Below are 12,143 nucleotides of genomic sequence, written 5' to 3'. Positions count from 1 at the left end.
GCCAGTACCTCATCTCCTGCCTCCCAGACTTCACAGACACACTCCTGTGATACTCGCAAGGCCAGCACTCCGACAAGGAAGGATACTGCAGAGAATTAAATTTGGCTCAAATGGTTCAAATGGCTCTGAGCACTATGGGACTTAACATCTGAGATCATCAGTCCCCTAGACTTAGAACTACTTAAACCTAACTAACCTAAGGACATCACACACATCCATGCCCAAGGGAGGATTCGTACCTGCAACCATAGCAGCAGCACGGTTCCGGACTGAAGCACCTAGAACCGCTCAGCCACAATGGCCGGCAATGAAATTTAGAAAGCAGGAGATGAGGCACTGGTGGAAGTAAAGCTGTGATTATGGGTCACGAGTCGTGCATGGGTAGCTCTGTCATTAGAGCAATTGCCCGCAAAAGGCAAAGGTCCCGACTTCAAGTCTTGGTCTGGCACACAGTTTTAATCTTCCAGGAAGTTCCATATCAGTTCACACTCTGCTACACAGAGAAGATTTCATTCTTGAACATCCCCCAGGCTGTGGCTAAGACATGTATCAGCAACATTCTTTATTCCAGGAGTACTAGTCTTGCAAGTTTCCCAGGAGAACCTTTATAAAGTCTGGAATGTAGGAGCTGAGGTCCTGGTGGATGTAAAGCTGCGGGTATGGGCCATGAGTCATGTTTGGGTAGTTATTTGGTAGAGGACTTACTCATGAAAGGCAAAGGATCTGAGTTCAAGTCTCGGTCCAGAACACAGTTTTAATCTGCCAGAAAGTTTCATAATAGCACACACTCCACTGTAGAGTGCAAATTTCATTCTGGGAGCCATTCACCTGCTCCCTAAGCTCAATACTTACCAATATAGCACAATGGTGGATAATGGAATTGTATACAAGAGGATATCAATTCAAATACCCATCCTGCTCTCCACTTTTAAGTTTTTGTGATGTCCTTAAATCATTTAAGCTAAATTCTGACCTTATTTCTTTGAAAGGACATGGCCAATTTCCTTTCCTGTACTTCCCCAAATCTGAGCATGTGCTTCTTCTGTAATGACCTGGTCGCCAATGAGATGTTAAACCCTAATCTCCTTTCTTCCAAACTCCACAAACCCAACTCCAGTAATCACTCTGCTCATTGCCTCATCTTGGCTGGCAAAAACAATGCTCTCACCAATATTCTTCTGACTTCATTTACCAGCACTCGCAACAAAATTTCCTAAGTCTCCCTTCCCAGCAGTAATCATGTTCTCTTCCAACTCCCTGCAGTTTCTGGCCTTACACCATCATGTTCCTTATGCTAAATCCCTGTATATTAACTCCCCCTTCCCCTCACCCCACCCCCCTCCCATGCCCACATAGGATCTTGCTGCTGTGGAATACTACCTTTACCAGCATCAACTAATATCGCCTAGTTCATAATATTTTGGCTAACCACATTCTGACTCATAATTATTCCTCGTTTGAAGGCAATATCTTCAAACAAAACCATGGAACTGACAAGGATACCTACATGGCACTGTCTCATGCTAATTAGTTCTGACTCATAATTATTCCTCATTTGAAGGCGATATCTTCAAACAAAACCATGGAACTGACAAGGATACCTACATGGCACTGTCTCATGCTAATTAGTTTATGTGCTACCTAGAAGTATCACTTCTATCCATACAACACCTAAAACCCGTTGCCTAATTTGGATTTGTAGATGACATCATTATGATCTGGACCAGTGCCAAAGAAAGTCCCTGATTTTTTTCTCTAGAACCTTGAGTCCGCTCTAAAATCCACATCATCTAGCCCTTTTGAGCTCAACAAGCTACCTATGTAGATGTTGACCTCTACCTCTCAGGCTCATCCATGTCAGACACATCCACCAACTCCACCTCTTCTGTGCCAGCTGTTATTTGTTCCACATTAAGAAATCCCTACCCTACAGCCTTGGCAACCATTGGCAGCCATGTTTGAAATTTCTCTAATGAGAAGTAAGGGTTTAGTACATAACCTTACCAGAGACTTTACAGGCATAGAGTATCCTGCCCAGCTAATTCAGAACTGATATCCCTTGCAATTTCTTCTTATGATACAAACAAACTCATATTCAATGCCAAACACAACTCTTCTCATCATCCAGTACCATACACACACTGAAAACTCAGCAAAATCCTTTGCCAGGGATTTGAAGCCCTATGATGAAGTGTGGCCTATCCACCACTCAATGTATTAGTAGTATTACCCAACCTTTGTAATATCCTATGACATCACTATGCTAACTCTGCTCCAGGTTTTGCACAGTGCATAGGTCATGTGTCCAATTCCCCCAACTACCACCTCCTACCATAGTCAAAGCACAGCCATTTCCTATTCTCAGAAAGGTAGGGTGAGGTGTGAAAATAGCAAAATTATATTTCAGTTGTTCCCCAATCACTGTGTAGCATGCTATATGGGAATGATAACTTACTAGCTGTCTATCCACACAAATGGCCATTATCAACTCCCCTCACCCTCATTGTCTCACGTATTGCAGTCTTTTCCAGTAACCACGCACCTTTCCATTCTCCATACTCCTGTCAGCCTGAGCAACCACTCAGAAAGTCATGTGGTTGTTTGTGTCAGACTGTATACATAAAGTGGTAGTTTAAAAGTTAGTCAAATCTCTGTGTTGTCGCATACTTCTATGTGCTATGCATCTATCAGCTATATTGTTCCACACTGTTGTTTATTGCTTCCATCCTAGAATTCCTGTAATTGAAGACACATTAATTTTAAAATGCGTTATCATGCAAAATGCGATATTCCCTTCACGATGAAATTAGACTATTGCCATTGTGTAGTGTTGCTATGTCACTGAATTTCAGCCTTCTCACATATGATATGCCTTGTTTTTCATAAGTATGTTATTGATAAATGAGTTCCATGAATTGTCATACTTGTGCTGGAATAGTTACATTGAATATTTCTACAGTATAGTGAATGTGAATGGCTGATATTTATTGTGCTTGTATATCACTCCATGAGAGGAGTTTTTTGTGTTGAATATCATAGTAATGGAAACTGTTTTATATGAAGGAAAATGTTGTTCCACCATCAGCAACAGCTGTCATCAATCATCGAGTACATCCAGCTCAAAGAGTGGCTGATGTAATTTCTTATGACCGTGAGATAATTGATGATCCTCGTGTACACATTCGAGTCAAAACTTCAAGAGAAGCTCATCCTGTCTCTCCATTTGACCGTGATTGCATTCCCTTTCAGATGGTAGCTACAAGTATAAAACAAGTTTTTCACGATTCCATTGTTGTACCAGGTAGGTAGTGACACGAATATCTTCTGCATTTTGTGTTACATTAGTATACAAAATTATCACTGCTGTTTCAGTTATTTTACAACAATTTCCATTTTCTATTAAGGCTTAATTTTTTAGTTAATTATTTGTTCCCATGTTTATGATCTGATACACTGGCTGTGTGGTACCAGTTCGACTATTCTAGTAACACACTCCACACACACTCATCAAATTTGTGTAGCTTTGACGATGACAACTGAACCAAAATACACTGTATGAAGAAACTGTGTCAAGGTGTAGAAATAAAATTCTGAAGATGGCCTCCTAATATCTAAATCTGGTCATGATCACTTTAAGCATTTTGCAGCTTTGACTGAAATAAATACTCAGTTTTAGTAAAGATTACCTTTCCAGTTAGATGAATGATCCAGTCCCTAAGCATTTCTTAGATAGCAGTGCCATAGTTATCCTTTTAATTCACTAATATCTTTGCAGTAACTGACAGTTTAAACTATTTCCTGTCATTTGAAATATAATTAATTTTTACTTCTCCTTCGTATAACAAAAAAATTCCTCATTAATCAGAAAATGCAGATTATTTTATACTCAACATTTATTTTAACCATGTATTTAGAAACAATTTTCTAAAGTTCTTTCTCTATCAAAACTGAATAAGCCTCTGGTTCTGTACTCCAATAGTGTTCAAATGTTAACTATAGTTCAGAAAAGAGAGAAATCTAAACACAAATGTTTGCCACTGCTGATGACTATCACAAAATGTGAATGTACTGTCTTAGTAGGAAAGGTGTACATGAATTAGAGTCTTCAAACCCAGCTGACATAATCTGCCTCTCTGAACATCATGTGACCACTGGTATAGAACTTTTAAGTGTTACAGGGTTTAGGTTAGCATCTCACTTTTGTAGATCGGAAATGGGGAAAGGAGGAGTTGCCACATTCATCAGGAACTGTCATAAATTTAAGAACATAGACATTCATAAATTTTGTATAGAACAGCATATGGAAGCATGTGCAACAGAAGTAGAATTTCACAAAAAATCCTTCATAATATTAAGTGTATATCGAGCACCTGCAGGTAACTTTAATCTCTTTGTAAACCACCTTGAAGCTGTACTGGCCCATTTAACAACCAAAAACAAAGAAATAGTGGTTGCTGGTGATTTCAATGTAGATTTCCTTAAAGACTCTCCCAATAACAACTTATTTGAGTTAGTAACACTATCATTCAACTTAATTCCCACAGTAAAGTTCCCCACTAGGATAGCCACTTGCTCACAAACAGCCATTGATAATATCTTTATAGAAAAGTCCAATGAACAAAATTATATTACAAAACCAATAGTCAATGGCCTCTCAGACCATGACATGCAGTTCCTTCTGTTAAATGTTAATACTGAACAGGATATAAAATCTGTTAAATCTGAGCTCAAGAGGGTAATCAGTAAGCCAAAAATTGATTATTTTAGGACACTCAGAGACATTCACTGGACTGATGTTTACAGTGCTCATGGCATGAATGAAAAATATAACATTTTTGCTAATAAAGTGCTTACCTTATTCGAACACTGCTTTCCCCCAAAACTTACCAAGGTTAGAGCAAAGTCTACAAAGAAGCCATGGATTACTCGAGGAATAGGGGTATCTTGTAAAACAAAAAGAAAACTGTATCTGTCAATCCGAAACATTTCCAATGTTGATGCTATAGCACATTATAAGAAATACTGCAAAATATTAAAGACTGTAATACGGATGTCAAAGCAAATATATTATAAGGAAAAGATAGTCATATCAAACAACAAAATAAAGACAATATGGGATATAGTGAAGGAGGAGACCGGTAGAATCAGACATGAAGAGGAACAAATAGCATTAAGAGTAAATGATACATTGGTGACAGATGTGTATAGTGTTGCAGAACTTTTTAACAAACATTTTATAACTGTTACTGAAAAGATGGGGTTGTCAGGTTCGGTGGATGCTGCTATGGATTACCTTAGACCAGACATTTCAAGTAACTTCCACAATATGAATTTGACCCTCACTACCCCAACAGAAATAATGTCCATCATAAAATCTTTAAAATCAAAAACATCTAGTGGGTATGATGAAATATCAACAAAGCTAATTAAAGAATGTGATTCTGAGCTAAGTAACATATTAAGCTATCTGTGTAACCAGTTGTTTATTAGTGGAATATTTCCTGAATGGCTGAAATATGCTGAAGTTAAGCCACTGTTTAAGAAGGGAGAAAAAGAAATAGCATCAAATTTCCATCCAATTTCACTGTTGCCAGCATTCTCAAAAATTTTCGAAAAAGTAATGTACAGTCATCTTTATAACCATCTTATCTCAAATAACATACTGTCAAAGTCACAGCTTGGATTTCTAAAAGGTTCTGATATTGAGAAGGCTATCTACACTTACAGTGAAAATGTGCTTAATTCATTAGACAAAAAATTGCAGGCAACTGGTATATTTTGTGATCTGTCAAAGGTATTTGACTGATTTGACTGTATAAATCACAATATCCTAGAATATTATAGTGTAACAGGAAACGCTGCAAAATGGTTCAAATTTTATATCTCTGGCAGGAAACAAAGGGTGTTATTAGGAAAGAGACATGTATCAAGCTATCAGGTATCATCCAACTGGGAACTAATTACATGTGGGGTCCCACAAGGTTCCATTTTGGGGCCCTTACCTTTTCTTGTGTATATCAATGACCTTTCATCAGTAACATTACCAGATGCCAAGTTTGTTTTGTTTGCCGATGATACAAACATTGCAATAAATAGCAAATCAAGTGTAGTCTTAGAAAGATCAGCCAATAAAATATTTGTGGACATTAATCACTGGTTCCTAGCCAATTCTTTGTCACTAAACTTTGAAAAAACACACTACATGCAGTTCAGAACTTGTAAGGGGTGTCCCAAGAGTATAAGTCTAACATACAATGACAAGAAGATAGAAGAAGTGGACAGTGTTAAATTCTTGGGATTACAGCTTGATAATAAATTCAACTGGGAGGAGCACACCACAGAACTGCTGAAGCGTCTTAACAAATCTCTGTTTGCAATGCGAATTTTGTCAGACATAGGGGATATAAAAATGAAAAAGCTCGCATACTATGCTTACTTTCATTCCATAATGTCATATGGGATTATTTTTTGGGGTAATTCATCAAGCCAAGCTAAAGTTTTCCGGGCACAAAAACGTGCAGTAAGAATTATATGTGGTGTGAACTCAAGAACATCCTGCAGAAGCCTGTTGAGGGAACTAGGGATACTAACTACTGCTTCCCAATATATTTATTCCTTGATGAAATTTGTCATTAAAAATATATCACTTTTTCAAACCAACAGCTCAATTCATGGAATCAATACTAGGAATGAGAATAGTCTTCACAAGGATTTAAAGTCACTTAGTCTAGTACAAAAAGGTGTGCATTATTCAGGAACACACATTTTCAATAACTTGCCAGCAGCCATAAAAAGCTTAACAACCAATGAAATTCAGTTTAAGAGAAGCCTAAAGGATTTATTGGTGACCAACTCCTTCTACTCCATTGATGAATTTCTTAGTAAAACCAACTGATTTGTATATAAGTACAACATAACTTCTGCACAATTTCAGTGCAGTAATGTGTTCATTGAAAATTTGTGTGTGTGTGTGTGTGTGTGTGTGTGTGTGTGTGTGTGTGTGTATGTGTGTGTGCGCGTGCGTGCGTGCGTGCGTAAGTATAATCTAACTTCTGCACCATTTCAGTGCAGTAATGTGTTCATTGTGAATAAGTATTACAGTAGTTGTATTACATGTTTATTACCTTATAAATAAATAAAAAACTTTTTTATTTTAAATTCAGTGCATTAGTATTTGTAAAATGACTCTTAGTGTTCATTAAAAAATGACGATCATTCCACTTGGGACCTGTGGAATGGTACATTAGCTTATTTGTTTTAGTTGTAAATATTTGTCATGTATTGTTGTTTTTCTGACATGTTCCACATCCTGGAGGACCTCCTCACTACGGATCAATTGGAATGAAAGTAAATCTAATGTAATCTAATCTTTACCTTGAATAGGCAAGTGTTTCATAGGTACTGAAAACTACCAATAGGGCAAGTTGTGTTTGTACTTTCATTGGAAACTAATTTTAGTCTGTTGGTGAAATTTACTAAGTCAGAAACACTCCATTCTGAATGTGTTTTACGTAGTCTAATCTTTGAATGCTTTGAAGCATAAATGTCCCACATATTGTCATTTAAAGTCTTTGTTTGCTGTTCTGAGATATGATATGTTCACCATAGGCCACTACCGTGTTGACCATGGGGTAGTATTCTATAACAAAACAAATATCTCAAGATAATTTTTTGCAGAGTTTGTAGCTAAGCTACTTGTTGAATAGCCATCAGTAAATGAAACAATAGTTCATACAGTGACAAATTTGTAGTGAAAGAGAACAACAAAGCTAACGCTAAATATCTAAGCAGAGATATTTTAAATGGAACTGAATGAAAATTCTAACTGAAATAAAGAAGAGAGAAAACATGCCTAATAGATACACAATTGCCTACTTTAAAAACTAAGAGCCCTTGATGTGAACACTAACAGGTGATTATTTCTTGTACTGTGGGCTCAGAGCACACTCTATGAAACTGAAACATAGAAACCTACAGTAATCATTATTTCACCTGAATCTCAGTGGTCTTGGAGGAAACTGTTGGAATTTTACTCAAGTTTGGTAAATTGAGTATCAGTATTAAACTACTTTACTACACCATCTTGGTGGAACTGTTTGCATGCTGTAAGAGTTACATATATGTGACAACATCTGGCCAAATGTTAGAGCAGAGTGAAAACAAGACTCCCTATAAATGACACAATGGGTTTTTGTCCAAATTTTCATATCAAAACACAGAGTGGGAAATGGGCAAATGTGGTATCAAATTGACTAGCTTGAGAGTTCAAGAACAGCTATTCTAGCTATGTAAATTAAATGTGGAAAAGTTCATCTCTTCAAGACCTAGCTATTTTGCACATGAAAAGTCACACTGGTGTGATATTTAATTGTCAAAATGGTTTCCTCCAAACCAAGTACTAGATTAAAGACGTTTTGAGAATGGAGGACACTAAGAAAGCAAATGAGGTGTCAGTAAGGTGATGCTTTGTGAATGAAACTTGAAAATAAAAAAAAAAAATGTGTAAAAAGTCAGCCAAATGTTTTCTGAAATGTCTTGTGTAACAGTAAGAAATAAACTGGATTAGAGAAACATTTGGCATGCCTTTTAATGTTTCTTCAAGTCACGTACAGAAAGTGAGGTGCTTCATATGTTACACTAATCTATTTTATTTCTTACTTTTAGACAAATCATTTAACAAAACATTTGACCAATTTTTTCCAATCTTTTTTGTTAAAGGGATGAGGTGCATTTAATGTTTTATTACAGAAGCACCTTTTTTACTACTGTACATTAAAATGAGAAGAGAAGATAACATGCTGTCTGTAGGACACATGACACCTATAGGCAGAGAGACCAAATAAATGAACAAAATAAACAGCAAACAAAAAAAGACAGCAAATTTGAGTTTAATGCAGATTAAATTGAGTACAATAAACTTTTGTTCTTGCATCTTTGCAGATGCCGAGATTGCTGTTCTATTACATAGTTGTTTTTCCACAATAATTTTTTTAAATTTAAATATAATATTAATGGCACCACTCACTATTTTACAAAATAAATATTTTATCATTAACAATTTAAGACACTTTTGTGGCTCTTGAGATGTCTACATTTTCTGTTTGTACATTATTTTATATGTGAATGGCATGTTGATGAGTAATAGCAAGAGAATTGTAGGGCTACATTTGTTTCATGTTGCTTGCACCAAACTGATAAAAAGGAATATGATGTTAGATCAAGACCTAGTGAATAGTGGGTAGTATTTTGTTTATGATGAATCAATCGTTTCATCCAAAGCTACAATGCCATAAGTCTTGTAAGGTAACTCTTCGAGTGGAATGCAAGAATGTATGAATTATTGTGTGTATGATGTAAGAATTGGTTTATTGTGTACATGGCTGCCAACAACTTAGGTTAAACAAATCCTACCAACATGTAGCTGTGCATCATGAGAGGTGGGGACAGGAACTCCATTAAAGCATTGATGATATGATGATGTGTACACCAACATGATCAGTCCTGATGTAGAGGTCTGGTATAGAAGTCTCTAAGACTACAGTCTGTTTTTTTTATAAACTGAAGTGTACAGTCAGTCAGGCATAGTGAAGTGACATTGTACCCAATGATTTTTGTGTACACACAAGCAAATGAAAATTTAAGGGATGCTCACAGCTTGCATCGGGTCAAGTACATTTTTAGGAGACATTCAACACATACTATTTTTTTTAGACTATTCAAATAATTGAGCTAAATAAAACAATTGGCACCATAATACAAGTAGTGAGAAGAAAAATAAACTGCATATCTGCATATCCCCTGGTTTGTAATATGGGGTTTGTGATCACACAGACAAACTCCTTCAATCCGCACTGAACTCATACCGATTTTGGAGCTACTTTTGTTTGCCCCAGTTTAGTGCTGTATCATCACTTTTTACCTTCTTGTGTATGTCCCTTTCTTCAATGAAGACTGTTGAAATAGTCATGTACAGTTGCCAAGAGCTATCAACACAGAGTTGTAATGAACATGTGGATATTCAATAATTGTTTATAAGGCTCTTATTTGCTTCCTGTACCCCTATCTGCACCAGAGTAGATTGTGTTTCTCAGGTTCATAGTCACAACATTGTTGGAAGACATCCTGCTTGATCTTCATGCATTTATATGGTACCAGTATGATGAAGCCCCAGTACATTTTGTACCTTGGGCTCATGAAAATCTACATCAGACATCCCTTGAAAGGTGGATGGGAAGAGAAAGTCCTATTTCATTGCAGTCTCATTTACCTGATTGGACCCCACTTGCTATCTTCTTGTAGGTCCATGTGAAAAGCCTTGTGTCTGAAACACTTGTAAAGACTGACAGAGACCTCTTGGAAAGTAGTTTTGCTGAATATGACATTGTTCAAACATCAGAGCTGTTTGGAGGATGATGACAGAACTTTGAGTAACAATGTCATGCTGGCATTAAAGCTGAAGGATGTCACTTTGAGCAAGTATTATGAAAGTATCATTTGGTGTAAGTTTGCAGATAAGTAAAATTATTACAAAAATATGTCTACATGAAATTTTATCATCATCAATGGACCAATGGTAAATTTGAATTGTTATCTGTTTTGCTTCTAACATTTGACTATACCATTTCTGTACCATGGTCGCATAACTCTAATTATACAGGGTGTGGCAGAACCAACTAAGCAGTTTCTATTGATTACCGCTGGGGCTGTGGTGGGGGTAGGCAGTTGCAAGTGGTCTGCCTTTGTTCAGTCATGGACCCCATTTCAGTAGCCAACATGCTCTGCACCAGTGCACATCGTAGTTTTGCCATTCATGCTTATTATGAAAACATTAGATCTGTGAATGCTACACAGTGAGCTTTTCAGTGACAGTTCAACAATCCACGCAACAATGCCATTCCTAATGCAAACACTATTCAGTCCTGGGTACAGCAGTTGGAGGAAACATTCTCCCTAAGTGACAGTGTTGTGTGCCATATCACAATTTGGCATGGTAGGCCCTTACTTTTTTGAGGTGGAAGGAGTGACCATGACAGTGAATTCCACACATTATGTTTCAATGTTGCAAAATTTTCTTGAACCCAGAATGGATGAGAATGTTGAAGAACATGGACTGGGGACTTGTGGTTCCAACAGGATGGAGCTACTGCTCACACAGCTCGAATTTCACTTGATGTTTTGAGAGAAATGTTTCCAGGCCACCTCATCTCTTTGAGGGGTGATGTCGGTTGGCTTGCACAGTCACCATATTTCAGCATTTATGACTACTTTCTTTGGGGATATCTGAAGGAAAAGGTTTTCAAAAGCCACCCTCACACCCTACCAGAGTTAAAAGAGCAGATTACTGACGAAATGCATGTCATACCCCACGATATGTGAGCAAGAGCCTCTCGAAACTTAGGGGATCGTCTAGAACAATGTATTGATGCTAACGGCCGCCATCTTGAGGACATTATTTTCAAAACTAAATGAATGTTAAATGGTATATTGTACTAATTTAGAAAATAAAAACATTTTTCCTCTATACATCCAGATTTACTTTTTATTGCTCCTTAAAACTGCTTAGTCAGTTCTGCCGCCCCCTGTACATCATGCCCTTATTTATTGTTTTTGAGAGTGAATATAATCTTCATAGAAACACCTCTGTATTTAACTAAAGTGGTATCTAAATTTTTGTCAAAATTTTAAATCTCTAAATGTTTGCTTTCTAAATTCAGTGAAGTTGAGTAAGTTGAGGATCTAGCATGTAACATACATAAGCTAACCCCTCCCCACCTTTACTTATACATAATTCAAAGACAATATTGCATTTATAGTTATTTTCTCTTCACCCAGTTCTTCACTTATTGTTGCTGTGCTACATATATTCTGTTGATGCTAAACAAGGAATTTGAGACTTCACCATACCAGCATATCACATGTCAGTATTCAAATATATGTCCAATCAAAAGCAAAGCCCTCTAAGGGAAACTGATTAATTGTAAGAAAATGAAATGTCTACAGCCAACCTTGTGATATCATTTATTATGTAGCTACAAGTTTCGGCACTTCAATGCACCATCTTCAGGCTGTAGTTGATGTTGAAGGGGTTACCATGATACATATGTACACTGCATCAGTGGCCAACTTAACTTGTTTGTGCAGAC

At 36.9% G+C, this 12,143-nt stretch overlaps 1 protein-coding gene across 2 annotated transcripts in view; it reads left to right on the top strand.

Annotated features, from left to right (window-relative positions):
• LOC126247998 (N-fatty-acyl-amino acid synthase/hydrolase PM20D1-like) overlaps positions 1-12,143 on the top strand; it is a 253,015-nt gene that overhangs the window by 227,883 nt on the left and 12,989 nt on the right. For both annotated transcript variants that reach the window (XM_049948581.1, XM_049948580.1), the window contains exon 8: positions 3,064-3,301. In XM_049948581.1, coding sequence (XP_049804538.1) covers positions 3,064-3,301 — 238 coding nt within the window. The remainder of the gene's footprint in view (positions 1-3,063; positions 3,302-12,143) is intronic.

Source organism: Schistocerca nitens, chromosome 3 (genome assembly GCF_023898315.1).
Source record: "Schistocerca nitens isolate TAMUIC-IGC-003100 chromosome 3, iqSchNite1.1, whole genome shotgun sequence".
Taxonomy (NCBI): Eukaryota; Metazoa; Arthropoda; class Insecta; order Orthoptera; family Acrididae; genus Schistocerca; species Schistocerca nitens.
Note: the sequence above shows the minus strand (reverse complement) of the source record. Positions and strands in the feature narration are given on the sequence as shown.